Source organism: Arachis ipaensis, chromosome B06 (genome assembly GCF_000816755.2).
Source record: "Arachis ipaensis cultivar K30076 chromosome B06, Araip1.1, whole genome shotgun sequence".
NCBI lineage: Eukaryota > Viridiplantae > Streptophyta > Magnoliopsida > Fabales > Fabaceae > Arachis > Arachis ipaensis.
This window is the reverse complement of record NC_029790.2, coordinates 6804978-6828761: the sequence shown is the minus strand read 5'-3', so window position 1 is coordinate 6828761 and position 23784 is coordinate 6804978. Positions and strand designations below refer to the sequence as shown.

General features: G+C 30.5%; 2 protein-coding genes across 2 annotated transcripts; both read left to right on the top strand.

The window, feature by feature from the left end:
- Positions 7956–9290, top strand: LOC107646337 (F-box/kelch-repeat protein At3g06240-like). Its single transcript, XM_016350527.2, has 2 exons — positions 7956–7960; positions 8056–9290. Exons 1-2 carry the CDS (start codon positions 7956–7958, stop codon positions 9251–9253), a joined length of 1203 nt encoding a protein of 400 aa, XP_016206013.1. The 3' UTR covers positions 9254–9290.
- On the top strand, positions 11621–12634 carry LOC110263679 (F-box/kelch-repeat protein At3g23880-like). The gene has a single exon (XM_021105407.1). It carries the CDS (start codon positions 11621–11623, stop codon positions 12632–12634), a length of 1014 nt encoding a protein of 337 aa, XP_020961066.1.

The following is a 23784-nucleotide window of genomic DNA, read 5'->3' as shown; positions in this document are numbered from 1 at the left end:
AAAAAAAATTAAAAAAGGGAGATTGTAGGAATAAAGAATTGAACAGAAGTTATACGTGAATTTTTATAACTGTTAGTGAAATATGTTAGTGAAATAAGTAACTGCAAAATAATTTTGAATTATATTAGTAAGGCTAAAATAGGAAATAGAAAATTGGACACCAAACCCCATGTATTGGCATTATATATTGTTATATACAAAAAGAATATATATAAATCAAAATACATGTTTTATTTAAATAATTGTTTACAGAGAAGAGTTCATAAGATAAAGAAGGAGAATCAGAAAAAAACAAAAGAAATTAAAAAGGGAGATTGTAGAAGTAAAGAATTGAACAGAAGTTATACGTGAGTTTTTATAACTGTTAGTGAAATATGTTAGTGAAACAAATAACTGCAAAATAATTTTGAATTATGTTAGTAAGGTTAAAATAGGAAATAAAAAATTGGACATCAAACTCCATGTATTGGCATTATATATTGTTATAGATAACTATTAGTGAAATATGTTAGTGAAATAAGTAATTGCAAAATAATTTTGAATTATGTTAGTAATGTTAAAATAGAAAATAGAAAATTAGACACCAAACCCCATGTATTAGCATTATATATTGTTATAGATAACTGTTAGTGAAATATATTAGTGAAATAAGTAACTGCAAAATAATTTTGAATTATGTTAGTAAGATTAAAATAGGAAATAGAAAATTAGACACCAAACCCATGTATTAGCATTATATATTGTTATAAATAAAACAAAAAAAAATAAAATAAAAATTATATAAATTCTTTCTACTGATCTCTACATAAAAATTTGAGTTAAATAGAAAATCTTTTAATAATAATTTTTAATTTTAAATTAAAGCCAATGTAAACATATTTTTTCTTTATTTAAAAATTTATGAAATACGAACATTTCGTTGAGTTGCTGTGTTCTGGTGTCAGATACATTTCGAACACGACACTCATCGACACTCGTGTCTGTCGTGTCCAACCATGTATTAATAAAAAATAAAAAATTATTCTCCAGTCATACTTGAACACATCTAAATATCATCACATGTCAGCGTGTCCAACCTTATTTTTAATATGTATTTTTGAAATGAATTTAAAAACAGTATATATTATTATTTATTAAAACAAAAATATTTAAATACTTTATACAATTGAAAAAACATATTAAAAATAGTTAAAAAATTAATTTATATATATTTTGATATCAATAAAATATCAAAATATTACTATAATTTATTTAAAAAATACTTTATATTTTATATATATGTCGTATCCCGTGTCACATAAGATTTTTAATATGATGTGTCGGCGTGTCTCATGTTGTGTCGCGTCCCGTGTTCGTGCATCATAGTTAAAAATATTTTTTTTTATTTAAGTGCTAGAATAAAAATTTTTTAAGTATATACTTATAAAATAAAATAATTAATTTTGCATAAAATTTGTGAAATTAACATGCAAAATTCTTATAATTTTGGCTTACTGGCTACTAGTTTAAATGATATAAGCACAATAAAAAATGTTAGATGAACATATATATTGTATATTATAATTCTTTTATTAACAGTTATTTTTAAGGTTAAGTATGATTTGCTCTCTATGGTTTAATTTGAAAACCAAAATCGTTCCCAAAATTTTTTTGTATTTAAATTCATCTCTAATGATCAATTTAGCCTTAAAAACATTCTTTGAACCAAAATACCAACCTTCTCTAATAACCCTTCTCCAACAACCCTAATTGCACTCATCACCCCCATTCAGTCCTTCACATTTAACACAGCCTTTACCCCGCCACTCACCTCCTCTGGTCTCTGCTTCCTTTAGCAGTTAGTAGCCACAATCTCTCATGAATGCCATTGACAATACACAAAATAAAAACAATCATGATAGATATATACTAAAAGCAGCAATTAAAATTAGACACTAATATAAAATACATATATACTTCTTGTCATGTTAACAACCTAGTCTCTTGCCTTAATTAAAAAAATAACATAACATAAGACTAAAGTAAAGTATAAGAAAAAATAGTATAAGACTACAGTAGTAATGTAACTAAGGGTTCAATTATTGGCTATTTTAAATCAAACTCATTTAATTAGCGTAATTGTTTATATAGGTTTTCCTTCACATCTCTATTTATTGCTAAAGATCCCATTAAGTTTAAATGATACCTTCATCTCTTGCCAACCGGCCGGTAAGGACTATAAAAGAGTCTTGAACCTTGTTATACGATACATACATAATACATTTCTTGTTAACAACACTCCTCACTCACAATTTATTGAAGATATATTACTTTAGCTTATAACCCAATCAAATAATCAAATGCATCCATAGAAAATTTCACCTCATTTGAGGAGTTAACACCATAATATATGGAATTATGGACTATAGCTTGAACATATGTGTCACGTAAAGTTGACCTGACCAAGACAAATTTCAGTGGTAACGTGAATGAATTACTCATCACCAATCATTAGTTATCAGCATGAAAGAGATATACAGAGGAGACAAGTTTAAAATACATACATAATCTAACATAATTTGGAATATAAGTTAACATACCGAAAACAATTACATGATCTTAGGTCTTAGCTGATGTACATAGACTCAATTAATTGTAAGTGAAGCTAATTAATTATTAGTAATAAGGGTAATGATGAACGACAACCCTGCTAGGAGGAGAGGAACATATGAGCATGAGAGTTAGAGCAATAACCAACGCCATTAGAACCCCCATCATATCAATTGACAATATGCACAGAGCCATCCTCAATCTATCTCTTTCTCTGAAAATAAATAAATAAATAATAATACACTAAAAATTAGTTTGTGAGTTCACAATGCAAACAGTGGCCTTGCCATTCATATAAGTTAATCTCGTTATTTATAATTTGTTTTATTAAAGATCCAAGTGATTTCTCTGACCAAGTCCGTCCAAATGATTTACTTTCACACATCGCACCACTTACTTATAATAGAACTTCAACGTAAAGCTTCTATTTTTTAATGTAAAGCTTTCCTTCTTTGTTTTTCTTGAATGTAAAATTTCCATTTTTTGTTCCTCTTTAATGTAAAATTTCCATTCTTCGTTTTCTTCTTCAGATTTTTTATTTCATTCCTCTGATTTTTGATCTGCATTTATGTTGAATCGAATAGTGTATTATTTTTTTGAATTGAATGTATTATTTTTATCAAAATAATGAATGATTCAAGTTTAAATCAGAACAAGAGTGATTTGGATTATTATCCTGAATCGAATTAAGTGGATGAGGTTTGATAATCACATTTTTTCAGTTCATTTGTTATTACACAATGATCTTGTTATGATAATGTTTTCGGTTCATTGTTCAACAATTTTGATTTGAATGGAATAGAATGCAATTAAATAAAGTGATAATGAATAATTTCATCCTTCTTTATAAAAATTAGTGTTGTTTATTAATTTAAATTTGGATAGAATGTAGAAATTTTTGAATTTAAATAATGCACATTTTTCAATTCATTTCTTATTATATAATGAACTTGTTATTATAATATTTTAGTTCACTCTTTTAACAATTTTGAATTAAACGGAATGAAATGCAATTGATTAAAGTGATAATGAATAATTTCATCTTTCTTTACTAAAATCAATGTTGTTTATGAACTTGAATTTGGATAGAATGCAGAAGTTTCTGAAGTCATATAATACACAATTTTTGGTTCATTTGTTATTACACAATGGTCTTGTGTATGATAATATTTCAGTTTATTTTGCAGTCCAGGTGTGTTGTCGATGAACAATTTGTCTCAAAGGTTGGAATGACTTTCATGATACTTGAAGAAGTTGGAAAGTTCTACAAAGATTATTCTAAATTTGCTGGTTTTTCTACAAAAATAAGGAACACCACTCAGAAGGGAGATGAAATTAAGAATCAATTAATTACATGTAGTAGAGAGGGGAAAAGGAAATTCAAGATATCTCAAACTCTGAAGACAAATCTCTCAGCTGGAAAAAACTGTCCAGCCAAGATTTATTTACATATATTGAAGGACGTTGGTCTTTGGATCATTTCTAAAGTTGTTCTATATCATTCACATCCTTACTATCCAAATCAAGCAAAGCATATTTGTGTATCGTACAATTGAAAATAATAAGGAAGCCAAAATCAAACCGAGTAAAACATATCAGTCGTCGTTTGTAGCAATAGTGGGTGGTCATCATGAATTAAGTTTTATCGAAAAAGATATGAGAAATTACATTACAAGAGAAGAGAATTGAAACGGTTATCACTATATCTCATCTACTTTTTTTAAAATAGATATGTTTGATCAATTAATACTCAAAAAGAGTACATAAATTATGATCCAATTAGATTGATTTAAATTTAAAAAATAAAAATAACCATTTGCCAATTGTTAGTAAAGATTGATGGGGGTAGTGGGAAGAGAATTGAAACGGTTATTACTATTCCATCAACCTTTTTGAGTACTAATTGATCAAATATTTAAACTTATCAATTTTAATCTCTCCTACCTACCTTTTTAGGTACTAATTTGCTTGCTAAAATTTTGGATTATTGATATTATTAATATTTTTTATTATTTTCAATTTTTTTTTAAAAAAAAAATACATGTATCTCGTTTATACTTATACACGTGTTGCGTCATGCAAAATTATCTCATTTATAGTGTAAACGAAATAAGGAAGGAATATTTATTACGGTAAATATTTTTTAAATTATTTATTTCGATAATTATTATAATTAATTTATTTATAATCACTTTCGATAATTATTTATAAGTAATTTTATGTTTAAGTATCTCATGGAAAAAGATCTTTTTATTTATCAATTATGTTTGGGTATAACAATATAAAAGTACATTTTTATTTATTTATTGCATGAAAAATATTTTTTTAAGAATTTTTTTTTTTAAAAAAAATGTAAATTACAACTTCTCAAAAAAGATGTTTTTTTTTTCTAATGCTTTTACTTTTATCATTAGAAATTTGCCAAATACGTTAGAAAATAAAAAGAAGATCTTTTTTCATAGAAAAAATATCTTTTTTTTTTATCAAAATAATGGCGCTCAAACATGCACTTAGTGTACTCAGCTTTTTCTTTTAAATAAGTTCAAATATACTCCCTATTTTGGACTATTATTTTAGAATCTTTTCAATTTTTTAAGCGTAAAACAAATAAAAGGACAAATCTACTTAATATACTAAAACTGGGTTTTCTCCACTAATGGAAGTGAGATGTCGATTCCTCATGAATCCATTTTCCCACCAAAATGAATACACTATTTTCTCTTCTAAATTTATTTTATAAAAATATTTTTATTATAATTATACTATAATTAGCATTTAAGTAATAATGATAATTATACTAATTTAATAAAATATATTTATTATAATTATATAAAATCAATATTTAATACATTATTAAACTACTTATCAATTATCAATCAAAAATATTTTTAATTATTTTAATAATAATAATAATAATAATAATAATAATAATAATAATAATAATAATAATAATAATAATAATAATAATAATAATAATAATAATAATAATAATAATAATAATAATAATAATAAGATAATTATATGATAATGGTACCAGTTATTAATAACCAATTTATATTTTTCTAAATAAATTTATTTTAGAAAAATATCTTTATTATAATTATATTATAATATTACAATTAATATTTAATAAATAATACATAATTATACTAATTTAAGAAAATATATTTATTGTCTATCTATTCTATTTATTCTATTATATAAAAATAAGATTTTTGCACTTAATGATGAAATTGATATGGCATGCTTTTGAGGTGTTTCCTTATTTATTTTATTTAATTCGTTAAAGCAAATCAATTATAATTAATTAATTATATCAATTAATTAATTTGATTACACATTCAAATCTTACCATTTATTATAATTTATATGAATTGATTAATTATAATTAATTATATCAATTAATTAATTTAGTTAATTATATTAATTATTTGATTTGATTGGAGTAAATATCAAATTATTTAATAAATAATAAATATGATAACGAAATATATGAATTAATTTAATTAGTTTATTTTTCTTAATACCATTTATTTAATTAGTTTATTTGATAAGCAAACCTTTTCACGAATCAAAAACAGTGCAATTTTATAGATTTATAAATGCTAATAGCTTTTATATTTAATTTATTTTATAGTGTGATAATAGCCAATATATTTGTTGGTGGATTTGACTATTACTATATTATTTATGATCACATTCAGTATATATGTCTGATTTATGGAAGAAAGTAGATTATTAAAATCGATTAATAACTATTTTAGAGTTAATCCAATTAACACTAGATTAAAAAAACCAAACAATGCATAACATATTACTTTTTTATTAATCAAATTATTATAATTTAAATTAATTTTTAAAAAATAATTTAAAATTATAATTTCAATCTTATCACATGCATGACACCGGTAATTACACTTGTTACTGAAATAAAAATGATATTCTACTATCACATCACTCACTTACTTTTTTGCATCTTCACAAAACTGTGGAATTCTGCCACGAGTTCTTCCCAAAAGCTTCGTCAACGTAAACCGTGGAACCCCTCCAGCGGTTTACACGTATTTTAATCTGTAGCACCCCTTTCACGGTTTACATAGATTTATATAAAGTTGCATTTTTGTATCCAAACTGCAAAAATTGCATTTTTGTAATTTTGAAAGCTAAATGTTTTATTTTGGTAAATTTTCCTAATTTTAAATTGTATAATACTTTAATATCTAATCAAATCAATTAGTTGATATAATTAATTTATTGTAATAAATTATATTTAATTAGTTAAAAAATAAATTAAAAAATACTATAAAAAATATGCCACATCAATTCCATTATCAAATGTAGAAACTCAATTTTTATATAATAGAATAAATAGATATAATTGTATTTAATATAATCGTGTATGATTAATTAATAATTCACCAATATTATTAGCATTTGCATTCTAGTTATATATCATTTACAGTAATTACTTCATTCCTAAAAGATGAAGCTAATACTACTAATTATATAATCATATCATCTTCAAATTGATCCTAATCGTTAGCTAAGTCGAGTCTTAAGTGTAGTTTCTTAATTTAATTAAGTCAAAGAAAAAAAGAAAGAGAGAAAAAATCTTCAATTTCAAAAAGATCATAGTTAACAATAATAATGGTTGAACTGAACGTGGCGGCAAGCTTCAAAATAATTAAAGAAAATTAATAAAGATGTATCTTGATAATTGAGTATTAGTATTGTACTAGTGCTAATAAGACATGGCTTAGAGTCAAATTTTTTTTTGTTTTAATAATCTTGATGTAGGAAGAAAGAAAAAAGGCTGGTTGTTGGCATAAAAAAGTTGATTAATTGGTGTTCAATTAATTTAGGATTTATTTTATGATGTCTAATCCAATAAAAATATCTAAAATATTTTTTATGATAATATTTATTTAGCCTCATTTTAAAAACGTGATTGCAATCTTGAGGGGGACTATGAGGCGCAGAGCAAGTATAAATAGCAGACGGAGGATGACAACTCTGTTAAGATTTGAGTATAGAGATTATATGTAGTGTAAATGAGTTTAACTACTAATCTTAATTTTTTAAATTTCAAAATCTGAATTTAAGTAATTATTGAATAATTAATTAAAAATCTCTTTTTTAATTTTTGAAATACATTCCTTTTTAAGCCGATTAAAATCATTAGCTCCACGTACTTTCTCTAAAAGTAGTAGCTGATTTTCACATTAATCTAGGTTATAAAAATCAGTAAACTTCCCTTTGAAAGCATCAATTTCACTTGGGTGCCTAACTTCTCCCAACAATCATTGTCACGCGAGAGTACCGGTAAAATGATCAAATTCCTTTTCCAATCCTTCTTTGTGCGGTGGATGAGGTAAGTCATATTTTATTTTTTCATGGAGTAACACAAAACAACGCCGTGAATTTTTTGTATCTCTTCTTCTAAATTATTCTTTACTTAATTGTCAGGAAACTCCAACTACAAAAGTCTTATTTTGCCGGTCTTCCAGCCGATATAATTACCGATATTTTTGTTAGACTTCCCATAAAGTCTGTTCTGATTTGTAGATGTGTTTGCAAGCATTGGAACACATTGATTTCTAATCCAAACTTTGCCAAGTTACTCCTTACTTATACACTTCCTGCCCTGATGATCCGACGCAAGCATTCAAGATTCTTTCACCTTGTTGAATATGACCGAATTGAATGGCATGAAAGGAAAAACAATCCATTCTTCAGCGGTGTGTTTGAGGTCCTAAAACCCAATAGCAGCAGTATAAAACTTGATCCTAAATTTGAAATTCCTCTCCTTGGTACAAAAGTTTATGCTAATGTGAACATGCCTCTCATTGATACAAAAGTTTATGCTAATGTGCATGTGGATGTGCGTATTTGTAATGGTCTTTTTTATTTGAGTTGGTCAAATAATATAGACATTTCACTTGTTTGCAACCCAATAACAGGTGAGTTCATAAGACTTCCAAAACACCCTCCAATCCTAAAACCCTGCGAGTGCGAAATATCTCGAGGTTTTGGTTTTCACCCAAAAACAAACCAATACAAGGTAATGAGAATCATCCTTATCTTTAAACATGATCATCCTATGGTTGTTGAAATGCTCAGAGTTGGAATATCGACAACATGGATAAATATTGAGGTGGATTATCCCAAGAATTTGATATCTATATCGAGATCTGCTGTTTATTTAAATGGGACACTTCATTGGATTGGTAACGATGTTGATGGCAATGCGTCGATATGGGCTTTCGATTTCGACAAGGAGAGGTTCCAATCCTTTTCTATACCGAGCGATGAGGGTCCAAGAGTTGACATATATGAATTCAGGGGTTTTCTTTGCATTATATATTTTAATGAGCCAATCACAATATGGATGATGAAAAGATATGGAGTTGGAGAATCTTGGACTCCCATTTTCGTAAGTTCTGACGGAAATATTAATTCTTCATTAACCACGTCTCATGATTACCTTGCCTTCCATGATCGTGAAAACAAAGAATATAGCATTTTTCGTATTCACTATAATGACAACATTCAAATTTTTGGTCTCGTTCCTACTCTTATCCCACTAAAGAATATTATCATTGGAGATAATGTGGAGGTGTATAATATTTACTCACTGAATTACCCAAAATTGAGGTTCTATTAGTTTTAGGAAATCATTTCATTTGATATTTTTTTATTAATAGCAATTTTCTATTCAATTGTTTTAGATTCACATTATAATACTCACATCTTATTTGATTGTTTAATTATTATTTCTAATTATTCAATAGTATTTGCAAAATTTCTTTTCTTAAACTATTATAATTTGAAATATAATTTAAATTAATTTAATTTATAATCCCTGTTGTAATTTTATTGGTTTAATCACCTTTGACGAAACAAAATTTTAAATTTTGAAAATTAAAAAATAAAGAACTAATTTAAATTCACAAACTAATTTTTTTTAAAAAAGCAATTTAATGTTTTTACAAAATATTTTTTATAACAATGTACTCTCTACACTAAAAATCAATTCTTATATATTTGTATATGTAGATGTATTTTTTTTAATTAAATAATTAGTTATCCGAATAATCAAATTTATTTACGAACATTGTAATAAATTTATTTTATAAAACGTAAAATTTGTATTTCTATATAAGATAGTTAATTAGGGATTGATTTTTAGTATATTTATAACATGATTGCATAATTATATGTTGACCGCTATTATTATAAAATTAAAATATAAATTATAAAACTGTTAGATGAACAATAAAATTCGATCACTAAATTAATTACTATATATATATAATTGATTTAAATTGATTTTTTATAAACATATTATATGATTGTATTTAATATAATCATGTATGATTAATTAATAATTCATCAATATTACTAGCATTCCCATTCTAGTTATATATCATTTGCAGTAATTACTTTATTCCTAAAAGAAGATGAAGCTAACACTACTAATCATATAATCATATCATCTTTAAATTGATCCTAATCGTTAGCTAAGTCAAGTCTTACATGTAATTTTTTAATTCAATTCAAGTCAAAGAAGGAAAGAAAGAAAGAATCTTCAATTTCAAAAAGATCATAGTTAACAATAATAATGGTTGAACTGAACGTGGTGGTAAACTTCAAAATAATTAAAAGAAATTAACAAAGATGTATATATCTTGATAACTGAGTATTAGTATTGTACTAGAATTTATAATCCCTGTTGTAATTTTATTGGTTTAATCACCTTTGACGAAACAAAATTTTAAATTTTGAAAATTAAAAAATAAAGAACTAATTTAAATTCACAAACTAATTTTTTTTAAAAAAGCAATTTAATGTTTTTACAAAATATTTTTTATAACAATGTACTCTCTACACTAAAAATCAATTCTTATATATTTGTATATGTAGATGTATTTTTTTTAATTAAATAATTAGTTATCCGAATAATCAAATTTATTTACGAACATTGTAATAAATTTATTTTATAAAACGTAAAATTTGTATTTCTATATAAGATAGTTAATTAGGGATTGATTTTTAGTATATTTATAACATGATTGCATAATTATATGTTGACCGCTATTATTATAAAATTAAAATATAAATTATAAAAATGTTAGATGCACAATAAAATTCGATCACTAAATTAATTACTATATATATATAATTGATTTAAATTGATTTTTTATAAACATATTATATGATTGTATTTAATATAATCATGTATGATTAATTAATAATTCATCAATATTACTAGCATTCCCATTCTAGTTATATATCATTTGCAGTAATTACTTTATTCCTAAAAGAAGATGAAGCTAACACTACTAATCATATAATCATATCATCTTTAAATTGATCCTAATCGTTAGCTAAGTCAAGTCTTACATGTAATTTTTTAATTCAATTCAAGTCAAAGAAGGAAAGAAAGAAAGAATCTTCAATTTCAAAAAGATCATAGTTAACAATAATAATGGTTGAACTGAACGTGGTGGTAAACTTCAAAATAATTAAAAGAAATTAACAAAGATGTATATATCTTGATAACTGAGTATTAGTATTGTACTAGTGCTAACCAACTGAATTTGGTAGGAAATTGTTGATATTGCGCTTTGAGGGTAATTACTTTAATTTAATTTGCTACTAGAACCAATGTTATCCATGTCATTGTTTCAAAATAACCTTCATACATATACATAGTTCATCTATCATTATCATCATCATCATCAATATTTGAGATGATGATTCATACATACAATGAACATTATACAAAGTCTAATTAGTGTTGGACATAAACAAAGGGATATTGCAGCTGTTATAAAAAAAATTAGAAGCATTATAATAGATTTAAGTTATCATCATTATTCTCAATTTTATTTTGATTTTTTAATATGTATTTAATTTTCACAAATTATTAGTCTAAAGTTATTTTGCATGCATATGCATTTAATTATATATTATTAAATCAGAAAAAATTATTTTACACATTCATAACACTTATACACTTCCTGCCCTGATGATCCGACGCAAGCATTCAAGATTCTTTCACCTTGTTGAATATGACCGAATTGAATGGCATGAAAGGAAAAACAATCCATTCTTCAGCGGTGTGTTTGAGGTCCTAAAACCCAATAGTAGCAGTATAAAACTTGATCCTAAATTTGAAATTCTTCTCCTTGGTACAAAAGTTTATGCTAATGTGAACATGCCTCTCATTGATACAAAAGTTTATGCTAATGTGCATGTGGATGTGGGTATTTGTAATGGTCTTTTTTACTTGAGTTGGTCAAATAATATAGACATTTCACTTGTTTGCAACCCAATAACAGGTGAGTTCATAAGACTTCCAAAACACCCTCCAATCCTAAAACCCTGCGAGTGCGAAATATCTCGAGGTTTTGGTTTTCACCCAAAAACAAACCAATACAAGGTAATGAGAATCCTTATCTTTAAACATGATCATCCTATGGTTGTTGAAATGCTCAGAGTTGGAATATCGACAACATGGATAAATATTGAGGTGGATTATCCCAAGAATTTGATATCTATATCGACATTTGCTGTTTATTTAAATGGGACACTTAATTGGATTGGTAACGATGTTGATGGCAATGTGTCGATATGGGCTTTCGATTTCGACACGGAGAGGTTCCAATCCTTTTCTATACCGAGCGATGAGGGTCCAACAGTCGGCATATATGAATTCAGGGGTTTTCTTTGCATGATATATTTTATTGAGCCAATCACAGTATGGATGATGAAAAGATATGGAGTTGGAGAATCTTGGACTCCCATTTTCGTAAATTCTGACAGAAATATTAATTATTCCTTAACCACGTCTCATGATTACCTTGCCTTCCATGATCGTGAAAACAAAGAATATAGCATTCTTCGGATTCACTATAATGACAACATTCAAATTTTTGATCTCGTTCCTACTCTTATCCCACTAAAGGATATTATCATTGGAGATAATGTGGAGGTGCATAATATTTACTCACTGAATTACCCAAAATTGAGGTTCTATTAGTTTTAAGAAATCATTTCATTTGATATTTTTTTATTAATAGCATATTTCTACTTAATTGTTTTAGATTCACATTATAATACTCGCATCTTATTTAATTGTTTAATTATTGTTTCAATTACTCAATAGTGTTTGCAAAATTTCTTTTCTTAAACTATTATAATTTGAAATATAATTTAAATTAATTCAATTTATAATCTCTGTTGTAATTTTATTGGTTTAATCACCTTTGACGAAACAAAATTTAAAATTTTGAATATTAAAAAATAAAGAACTAATTTAAATTCACAAACTAATTTTTTTTGAAAAAACAATTTAATGTTTTCACAAAATATTTTTTATAACAGTGTACTCTCTACACTAAAAATCAATTCTTATATATTTGTATATGTAGATGTATTTTTTTTAATTAAATAATTAGTTATCCGAATAATCAAATTTATTTACGAACATTGTAATAAATTTATTTTATAAAACGTAAAATTTGTATTTCTATATAAGATAGTTAATTAGGGATTGATTTTTAGTATATTTATAACATGATTGCATAATTATATGTTGACCGCTATTATTATAAAATTAAAATATAAATTATAAAAATGTTAGATGCACAATAAAATTCGATCACTAAATTAATTACTATATATATATAATTGATTTAAATTGATTTTTTATAAACATATTATATGATTGTATTTAATATAATCATGTATGATTAATTAATAATTCATCAATATTACTAGCATTCCCATTCTAGTTATATATCATTTGCAGTAATTACTTCATTCTTAAAAGAAGATGAAGCAAACACTACTAATCATATAATCATATCATCTTCAAATTGATCCTAATCGTTAGCTAAGTCAAGTTTTACATGTAGTTTTTTAATTCAATTCAAGTCAAAGAAGGAAAGAAAGAAAGAATCTTCAATTCCAAAAAGATCATAGTTAACAATAATAATGGTTGAACTGAACGTGGCGGCAAACTTTAAAATAATTAAAGAAAATTAACAAAGATGTATATATCTTGATAGCTGAGTATTAGCATTGTACTAGTGCTAATAAGGCATGACTTAGAGTCAATTTTTTTTGTTTTAATAATCTTGATATAGAAAAAAAGAAAAAAGGCTGGTTGTTGGCATAAACAAGTTGATTAATTGGTGTTCAATTAATTTAGGGTTTATTTCATGATACTTAGTCCAATAAAGATGTTATGATAATGTTTATTTAGCCTCATTTTAATATATTGTTATTATTGAATAATACTAAGTGTAGATTAAAATTAGTTATTAAAATTAATTATTAATATAAAATATATATTAGAATATAAATATATATTAAAAATAAATTAAACAATATATATATTTATACATAAATATATTGACTGATTTTAATATATAAATAATATTTTTAATTACGACTAAATTATCTTGTGTTAGTTTGTCGGTGGAGGAGGATGAGAATAAAGCTCAACAGAGGGTGATTCCAACTGAATTTGATAGGAAATTGTTGATATTGCGCTTTGAGGGTAATTACTTTAATTTAATTTGCTGCTAGAACCAATGTTATCCATGTCATTGTTTCAAAATAACCTTCATACATAGTTCATCTATCATCATCGATCATCATCATCAATCTTTGAGACGATGATTCATATATACAATGAACATTATACAAAATTGTGGATGTGACCCAGACCCAAAAATTAAGGAACCATAGCTAATTAAGCTAGTGTTATAAATACCCCGAGTACGTTTTTTTCTTTTTTTTTTTTTTGTTTAATTAAACAAGGATTACCAATCACTAACGAAAACGTGGTACGCAAACTAGGTTTTAGTGTCACTGTAAATTTTAGAATGTTAGATTTAATGGTGTTTGTATAATTCTTTAGAGCGTTTGAGAATGTTATAAATGATTTCGGAACGTTCTAAAATATCCTAGAAGATATTCTAAAAAGTTTTAAAAGACTCTGGAAGGTCATAGAGTACTCTAGAAGAGTGTGGATGTATATAAAAATATGAATAGTAGTATGGAATAATTTAGAAGTATTTAGAAAGTTGTGGTATGATAAATATTTATAATGAAAGTTCTAGATAGTTAATCTGGAATGTTGATTAGATTTAATCCTAACCATTCATTGAGGAGGTGGATGACTATAAATAGAAGGTGAGAGTTAATGTGAGTCGTGTGTGCGAGTCATTTGTAAAAAAAAAAAATACTCGAGTAATAAAGTGTTCTTTCCACCAAAGCTTCCTTTCTCTTGTATTCTCTTGTGTACTTAGCTTTCTTGCTAAGTATTGAGGGTAAGGCTGACTTGGTCTTAGCTTAAGAGGTTGAGTAAGTCCGAGTGCTGGCACGGTAGCGTTGGAGTGTGTGTCCAAGGCCGTGACAATTTGGCATCAGAGCAAGGTTCGAGAGGGAGCACAAATGGTTTGTGGGTATGGCTTCTAGTGTAACCGTGGAGCATGTTGAGTCTCAAAGGGGAAGGAATACTATTCCTTCTCAATGGGGAAGCAAGATGGTGCGCTCTTCAAGTGAGGCTAGAGGTAAGAACTCTAACTTCTTAGAAGAGAGAGTTTCTATGTTGGAGAATGTTCTATCCTCTATGGATGAGCGCTTCCAAAGGAAGAACATGACAAGGAGACTCTTGAGGCTCATGTGTTAGGAGAACTAGAAGCTTTCAAAGAAAGCATGCTCCAAATTGAAGAGAAGCTTGAGAATTCCTTGAAGTTATTTGAGGAAGTTCGAGTTTGGTTTGAGGAGGCGAAATCTCGACCAATCATTATAAGGGAGACGACAAAGATTGATCTCGCAAAGCCAAAGGAGTTCAAGGGTGCGAGGGATGCTCGAGAGGTGGAGAACTTCCTATGGCAAATGGAGAGGTACTTTGAAGGCCAAGGGGTGGTCGAATAAACAATAAAGGTACACACTGCAGCCCCCTATCTTTTTGATAATGCTACTTTGTGGTGGAGGAGAAAGTGTGTTGATATGAAAAAGGGTACTTGCAACATAGCCATATCGGAAGATTTCAAAAGGGAGTTGAAAAGACAATTCTTCCCTGAGAATGTGGTTTATGAAGCAAGGAAGAAGTTGAGGGAGTTGAAACACAAGAGTACGATTAGCGACTACGTAAAGGAGTTCACTACTCTCATGCTTCAAATCCCCAACGTAGCATCAGAGGATGCATTGTTCTTCTTCATTGATGGACTCCAACCTTGGACAAAGCAAGAACTACAAAGAAGGAATGTTAAGGATGTTGATGAAGCCATCGTGGTGGCCGAATCACTCACTAGGTATCATTAGGGGGACTCGAATCCCAAGTCTTCCTCTAACCCTAGTTCTACTAAAGGTGGGGGAGACAAAGGGAAGAGTTTCTCAACTAAGAAGGAAGGAAAATACTCTTCAAAGAAAGAGTACAAGGAAAATAAAAAGGCTTTCGTGCCCAAAGGAGGATGCTTTGTGTGCTAGGGACCACACCAAATGAAGGACTGCCCTAAGTTAGGGACTCTGGCATCTATCGCCGAGGAACGAGAGGCTCAATATCAAGTAACTGAGTGTGTTGGATCTATCCAACACATAAATGCTGTGAAGACCAAAGATGCAGCCCCCTATCTTTTTGATAATGCTACTTTGTGGTGGAGGAGAAAGTGTGCTATGAAAAAGGGTACTTGCAACATAGCCATATCGGAAGATTTCAAAAGGGAGTTGAAAAGACAATTCTTCCCTGAGAATGTGGTTTATGAAGCAAGGAAGAAGTTGAGGGAGTTGAAACACAAGAGTACGATTAGCGACTACGTAAAGGAGTTCACTACTCTCACGCTTCAAATCCCCAACGTAGCATCAGAGGATGCATTGTTCTTCTTCATTGATGGACTCCAACCTTGGACAAAGCAAGAACTACAAAGAAGGAATGTTAAGGATGTTGATGAAGCCATCGTGGTGGCCGAATCACTCACTAGGTATCATTAGGGGGACTCGAATCCCAAGTCTTCCTCTAACCCTAGTTCTACTAAAGGTGGGGGAGACAAAGGGAAGAGTTTCTCAACTAAGAAGGAAGGAAAATACTCTTCAAAGAAAGAGTACAAGGAAAATAAAAAGGCTTTCGTGCCCAAAGGAGGATGCTTTGTGTGCTAGGGACCACACCAAATGAAGGACTGCCCTAAGTTAGGGACTCTGGCATCTATCGCCGAGGAACGAGAGGCTCAATATCAAGTAACTGAGTGTGTTGGATCTATCCAACACATGAATACTGTGAAGGGAAAAGAGACAAAGACTACAGAAAAGAAAGGCTTGATGTATGTCAAAGCCTTTATTAATGAAAAACCCGTCATGGGTATGATCGACACTGGCACTACACACAACTTCATCACGCCTGATGAAGCAAGGAGGCTTGGGTTGAAGATCACAAAAAAGAATAGCTGGTTCAAACCCGTGAATACCAAGGGTGAACCCCTTAAGGGAGTAGTAGCAAAAGGGGTCGAGATGACTCTTGGTTCTTGGAAGGTCTTGTGGATTTCTCAGTAGCACTCATGGACAATTTTAAAATAGTCATCAGGCTCGATTTGCAAAGGAAGGCAAATATAATACCTATGCCATACTACGACATAGTATGCGTCATGGAGAAAGGGTCTCCATGTATGGTCCCTACAGTCTCTAAAGTTGGAGGACTACCGATACTCTTTGCTATGCAACTCAAGAAAGGGTTCAAGATGGGAGAGATTACATATTTGGCTCTATTACAAGAGGAGTCAACATCTGAAAGAGAAGACGTTCCTCCCGAAATTAAGGAAGTTCTTGAAGAAAATAAGGATGTGATGCCTCCCGAGTTACTAAAACAACTACCACCTAGGAGGAAGGTGGACCACAAAATTGGATTTGAGTCCGGAGTAAAGCTGCCTGCCTCAGCACCTTATAGGATGGCACCGCCAGAACTTGAGGATTTGAAGAAGCAACTCAAGAATTTGCTAGATGTTGGGTTCATTCGTCCATCGAAGGCACCTTATGGCGCACTAGTCTCATTCCAAAAGAAGCATGATGGTTCATTGAGACTATGCATCGACTATGAAGCACTTAACAAGGTAATCATCAAGAACAAATACCCTATTCCTTTGATAGCCGATTTGTTTGATCAACTTGGTAGAGCCAAGTGGTTCTCAAAGCTGGATTTGAAGTCAGGATATCACCAAGTGAGGATTGCCGATGGTGATGAGTCTAAGACCACGTGTGTCACGAGGTATGGATCATATGAGTGGTTGGTGATGCCTTTTGGCTTGACCAATACTTTTGTGACCTTCTGTACCTTGATGAAAGAGATCTTTCTACCTTATCTTAATCGGTTTGTAGTGGTTTACTTGGATGACATTGTTGTCTATAGTAATACCTTGGAGGAACATGTAAAATACTTACGAACCGTGTTCAAGATCTTGTGAGAGAATAACCTATATGTGAAGAAGGAAAAGTGTTCATTTGCAAGGGACGAAGTCCATTTTTTGGGACACATCATTAGAGATGGAACTCTGTGCATGGATCAAGAAAAAGGTGAAGGCTATTAAAGAGTGGGAGCCGCTAAACAAGGTATCTGAATTGAGGTCATTCCTTGGGTTGGCTAATTACTATCAGAGATTTATCAAGGGATACTTCGCTAAGGCTTCACCATTAACTGATCTTCTCAAGAAAAATCACTCTTGGGAATGGTCAAAGGAGTGTCAAAAAGCCTTTGATTTGTTGAAGGCTGCTATCACAGAAGGAGCAGTACTAGCACTGTCCGACTACTAAAAGGTATTTGAAGTCCACACTGATGCTTCTGACTATGCTATTGGAGGGATTCTGATGCAAGAAGGACATCCTATTGCCTTTGAGAGTTGCAAGTTGAATGATACAGAGAGGCGATACACCGTTCAAGAGAAATTGATGACTATGTGGTGCATTGTCTAAGAACTTGGCGTCACTACTTACTTGGTTCACACTTTATTGTCAAGACAGACAATGTGGCTACAAGCTACTTCCAAACTCAGAAGAAATTAAGCCCCAAACAAGCTAGGTGGCAAGATTTCTTAGCTGAGTTTGATTTCGAATTTTAATACAAGCTTGGCAAGACTAATGTGGTAGCAGATGCGCTGAGTCGCAAGGCTGAGTTGGTAGCCATTTCCATGGTCGAAGGAGATATTGTGCATACCATCAAGGAAGGGTTGTATCATGATCCATTAGCCAAGAAGTTGGTGGAGTTGGCTAGAGAAGGTAAGACCAAAAGATTTTGGCTAGAAGACGACCTTTTCTACACCAAAGGAAGAAGACTATACGTCCCTAAATGGGAAAATCTAAGAAGAAAATTAGTGAGAGAATACCACGATACCAAGTGAGATGGTCACCAAGGTCAGTGAAGGACCTTGGCACTCATTGAATCTTCTTATTATTGGCCTCAAATGAGAGATGAAGTGAAAAACTATGTGAAGACTTATCTTGTGTGCCAACAAGATAAAATTGAAAACAAGACACCAAGTGGATTGTTGGAACCTCTGCCTCCATCAGGGCAACCGTGGAAAAGTGTCTCTCCAGATTTCATCTCTGCCTTATCGAAGTCTGAGGGGTTTGGATCTATTCTTGTGATAGTGGATCGATTTTTGAAGTATGCTACCTTTATTCCTACTCCTACTGACTGCACTGCAGAGAAAGCAGCACGACTATTCTTCAAGAATGTGGTGAAGTACTAGGGATTGTTTGAGAGCATCATTAGTGATCGAGATCCACGTTTCACAGGACGACTATAGACAGAGCTGTTCAAACTCCTTGGGTCAGAGCTTCATTTTTCAACAAGATTTCATCCTCAAACCAATGGGCAGACTGAGAGAGTGAATGCCTTACTTGAGGCATTTTGTAAGCGCTAATAAGAAGGACTGGACAAAACTCTTTGACATTGCTCAATTCTCATACAATTTGCAAAGGAGCGAGTCCACGGGGAAGAGTCCATTCGAGATTGTGACTGGACAACAGCCGCTTACACCACACTCTCTTTCTTCCTCTTACTCAGGAAGAGCCCTGGAGCTTATCATATGATTAAGTCTTGGGAAGAATAAGCAGATGTCACTCGTTCTTACCTTGACAAAGCTGCAAAGAGGATGAAGAAATGGGCAGATAAGAAGAGGAGGCATGCAAGCTATCAAGTGGGAGACAAGTTAATGATTAAACTTCTTTCACAACAATTAAAAGCCTTTCGCAAGGTTCATAAGGGATTAATCCGCAAATACAAAGGGCTATTTGAGATCATTAGACGTGTAAGGGAGGTTACTTACAAAGTACAACTCCCTCCCTCTATGAAGATCCACCTGGTCTTCCATGTGAGTATGCTTAAACCATATCACAAAGAGCAAGATGAACCAAGTAGAGGTGACTCGAGTCCTGCTCCGCCTGTGGTGATTAAATCCTTTGATAAGAAAATCGAAGATATCTTAGCTAATCACGTCGTGCAACGAATAGGGGTACCACAAAGTATCCAATACTTGATCAAGTGGAAAGGGCTCCTAATAACTAAAACTAGTTGGGAAGCTCGTGAAGATCTGTGACAATTCCAAGAACACCTAGAGCGCTATCATGAACAGAACGCAACGAGGATGTCTGCGCATTAGGTGGGGGAGAATGTCACGATAAATTTTAGAAGGTTAGATTTAACCGTGTTTGTATAATTTTCTGAAGTATTTGAGAATGCTCTAGATGGTTCCGAGATGTTCTAGAATATCCTAGAAGGTCTTGGAATACTCTAGAAAGTTTTAGAAGACTCTGGAAGGTCATAGAATATTCTAGAAGATTGTGGATGTATATAGAAATATGAATAGTAGTATGGAATAATCTAGAAGTATTTAGAAAGTTGTGGTAGGATAGATATTTGTAATGAAGGTTTTAGATGGTTAATCTGGACCGTTGATTAGAGAATAAAATACTAATAAATTTAGATTTATTAACATTTTAATGTAAATATATTTTGGTGAGTTTAATTCTTTTTTTTCTTCAAATGAAAACTCCCATACTCTAAAAAGTCCCACATTTTGCCGAAAAAATAGTAATTTTTTTAATTATTATGGTTTTTTTTTTAAGCAGTCTTTACTGTAAATGTATGATTACTGAAGTAACCAAATTTTGCCAATTATTATACAGGCCTGTGTAACAGGAGATAACGTTATTACTGACCTTTTGTACAAGCTTTTCAGTATTAGCAGGTTTATTTTATATTTTTGTTTATCAAATTTGAACTATATGTCTATTTATGTTTATTTTAAATAAATACAGTTGACTTAATAATCTTTGTTTTTATATGAATTTTATTTGTATATACACCAAAATGATCTCAAATATGTACACCAAATAAAATGACTCGAAAAAGAAAAGATATTTTAGCGTTCCAAAAAATAATGTCAATTTGATAAAATGCACCAAATATAGTAATACATATTCAAAAAAGAACTCTAGACTCTAGAGTTTAGATAAAAATGCATCAAATAGTAATACATAAACCAAAAGATAAATCATCTAGGACTGAGAACCAAAATGGTAATTTAACCCTATAATATTACTTTCATGGTGTGTTATTGCTGCATAATTGATTAGTTTTCTTGAGGGCAAGTGATCATAAATTCCAAATTCGGAAAGAAGAGCAATAAAACTATCCTGTTTTTTGAAGAATGCCTAAGGTTTGTAACTATTAAAATTTATTTTCTTAGTTTCCCTGTTTGATTTTGTTGATTGATAATATTAATAATGGAGGGAAAATGAGAAAGTGAGAGAAAAGTAGAAAACTATAAGCGAAAATTTAATATAGAATGCGAATAATTTGTCAAAGTAAAAAACATTTAAGCAATTAGAATTATTTGTCATAATTTAAAATACATTATAGAATTTTATCTTCAATTGGGCAAGCCTACTAAAAAAGTAAAAAGTATTGAATGGTTGGCGTTTTATTTCCTTCTTCGTTCTTCTTCTCGTTCTTTTTCTTCTCGTTCTTCTCTCTTTGTAACTCTAGCTTCGTTTTCTATCGATTTTTTGTTTTCTGAAATCAAAGTTTGAACTCGTTTTGAAGATAATGGATGATTCAACCTCAGATTCGCAGCTGAATCAGGGCGAAGTGGATTATGAATTTGAATCTAACGAAGTTCCTGAGGTTTGATTTACGTACGATTACTCTGAATTTTATTGCAGTAATTTGTATAGTTTTGTGTAGCTGAATAATTCGTGAACATTGAGTGTGAGACTAACGCGTCAACATAAATCTCTGGATTAAATGTAATGTATTAGTTTTGATTGATTATCTGGAATTTATAGCAGATGCTCGGGTGTAGATCAGAACTTTTTTGGGTGTATTTTTTCGGGAAGTATGGGTGTATTTACAGTTTATGGCTTTTTCTGTTATTTTAGTTGATTTGTTGTTGTTCGGGTGTATTATATCAGACATGATTGGGTGTGTTTTTAGTTTTTGTCATGGTGTATTCTGTAGGCTGTGTATTTACAGCTTATGGCTTTTATTGTCATTTTAGTTGAGTTGTTGCCGTTCGGGTGTATTATATCAGACATGATTGGGTGTGTTTTTAGTTTTTGTCATAGTGTATTCTGCAGCCTATGTATTTACAGCTTATGGCTTTTATTATCATTTTAGTTGAGTTGGTGCCGTTCGGGTGTATTATATTAGCAATGATTGGGTGTATTTATAGTTTTTGACATGGTGTATTCTGCAGCCTCTCTCTGTTGTTGATGACCAGTTTGTTCCGAAGGTTGGAATGACCTTTACCACCCTTGAAGATGCTGAAAAATTTTACAGGAATTACGCAAAGGCTGCAGGTTTTTCTACAAGAGTTCGGAGTACAAATAGGAAGAGAAACGAGATTAAGAATCAATTGATTACATGAAGCAGAGAGGGAAAATGGAAATCTAAAATATCTCCGACCGAGAAGACAAATCCGACAGTCAGTTTAAACTGTCCTGCAAGAATTTATATACACACATTGAAGGATGTTGGTGCTTGGATCATTTCAAAGGTTGTGCTGGATCATTCACACCCTTGCTGTCCAAGTAAAGCAGAGATGCTCAAACAGCACAGGGAACTAAGCATGTCCATTCGTCGTACAATAGAGAATAACGAGGAGGCTAGTATCAAACCAAGCAAAACTTACCAATCATTTGTTGTGGCTGCCGGGGGTCACCGCGAGTTAAATTTTATTGAAAAGGATGTGAGGAATTACATTACCAAGGAAGTGCGAAATGTTTCCGAATAAGAAGATGCAAAGGAATTCGGGAAATATTTGTTAAGAATGAAAGAGAAGAATCAGAATTTCTTTTTTGAGCTTGAACTCGAGGAGGATCAATCGATTAAGTTGGCTTTTTGGGCCGATGCAAGAAGTAGAGCTACCTTTGAGTATTTCGGAGATGTTATTTCATTTGACACCACCTACAATACAAACAGGTAACAAACTGTCCCTGTTTATGATGCTAAATTAATGTATTTTTATGAATCCGCAGTAGAGGTGTATATTGGCTGTTTTTGGGTATATACAAAGCATTTTGTTGGGTGTACCTAATGATTTTCCATTCTGCACTATGGTAATTTATTTCAAGTATAATTTGGTTTGTGGTTCTTTTGTCGGGGTGAATCACCACGGTCAGTCAACACTTCTCGGATGTTCTTTGATGAAAAACGAAGAAATTGAATCATTCAAATGGTTATTTCAATATTGGCTTCGTTGCATGGGAGGAAATGCTCTGAAAGGGTTTCTCACCGATCAATGCGCATCAATGAAAAGGGCTTTAGAGGCCTGTATGCCAACAACAATTCACCGTTGGTGTATTTGGCACATCATGAAGAAGATTCTAAGCAAATTAAACGGGTACAAGGGACATGCAGATATTGAACAAGAAATGAGCCAAGTTGTTTGGAACTCTCATAGCAAAGACTCATTTGATAGGAATTGGAATGATTTTCTGCTAAATTTTGGTCTTGTAGACAACAAGTGGCTTTCAGGTAGTGTTGGGTTAAAATCTGCAGCAGAGGTGTAAATTTAATTTTTATCGAGTGTATTTATTGTCTGTGTTTGGGTGTATTATTCAGATCTCTATGAAGACCGTCATATATGGGTTTCAATCTATCTGGATCACCACTTCTGGGCAGGGATGAGA

What these genes read in the sequence shown, in the direction of transcription:
- LOC110263679 (XM_021105407.1), top strand. Translation starts at nt 11,621, where the DNA reads ATGATCCGACGCAAGCATTCAAGATTCTTTCACCTTGTTGAATATGAC.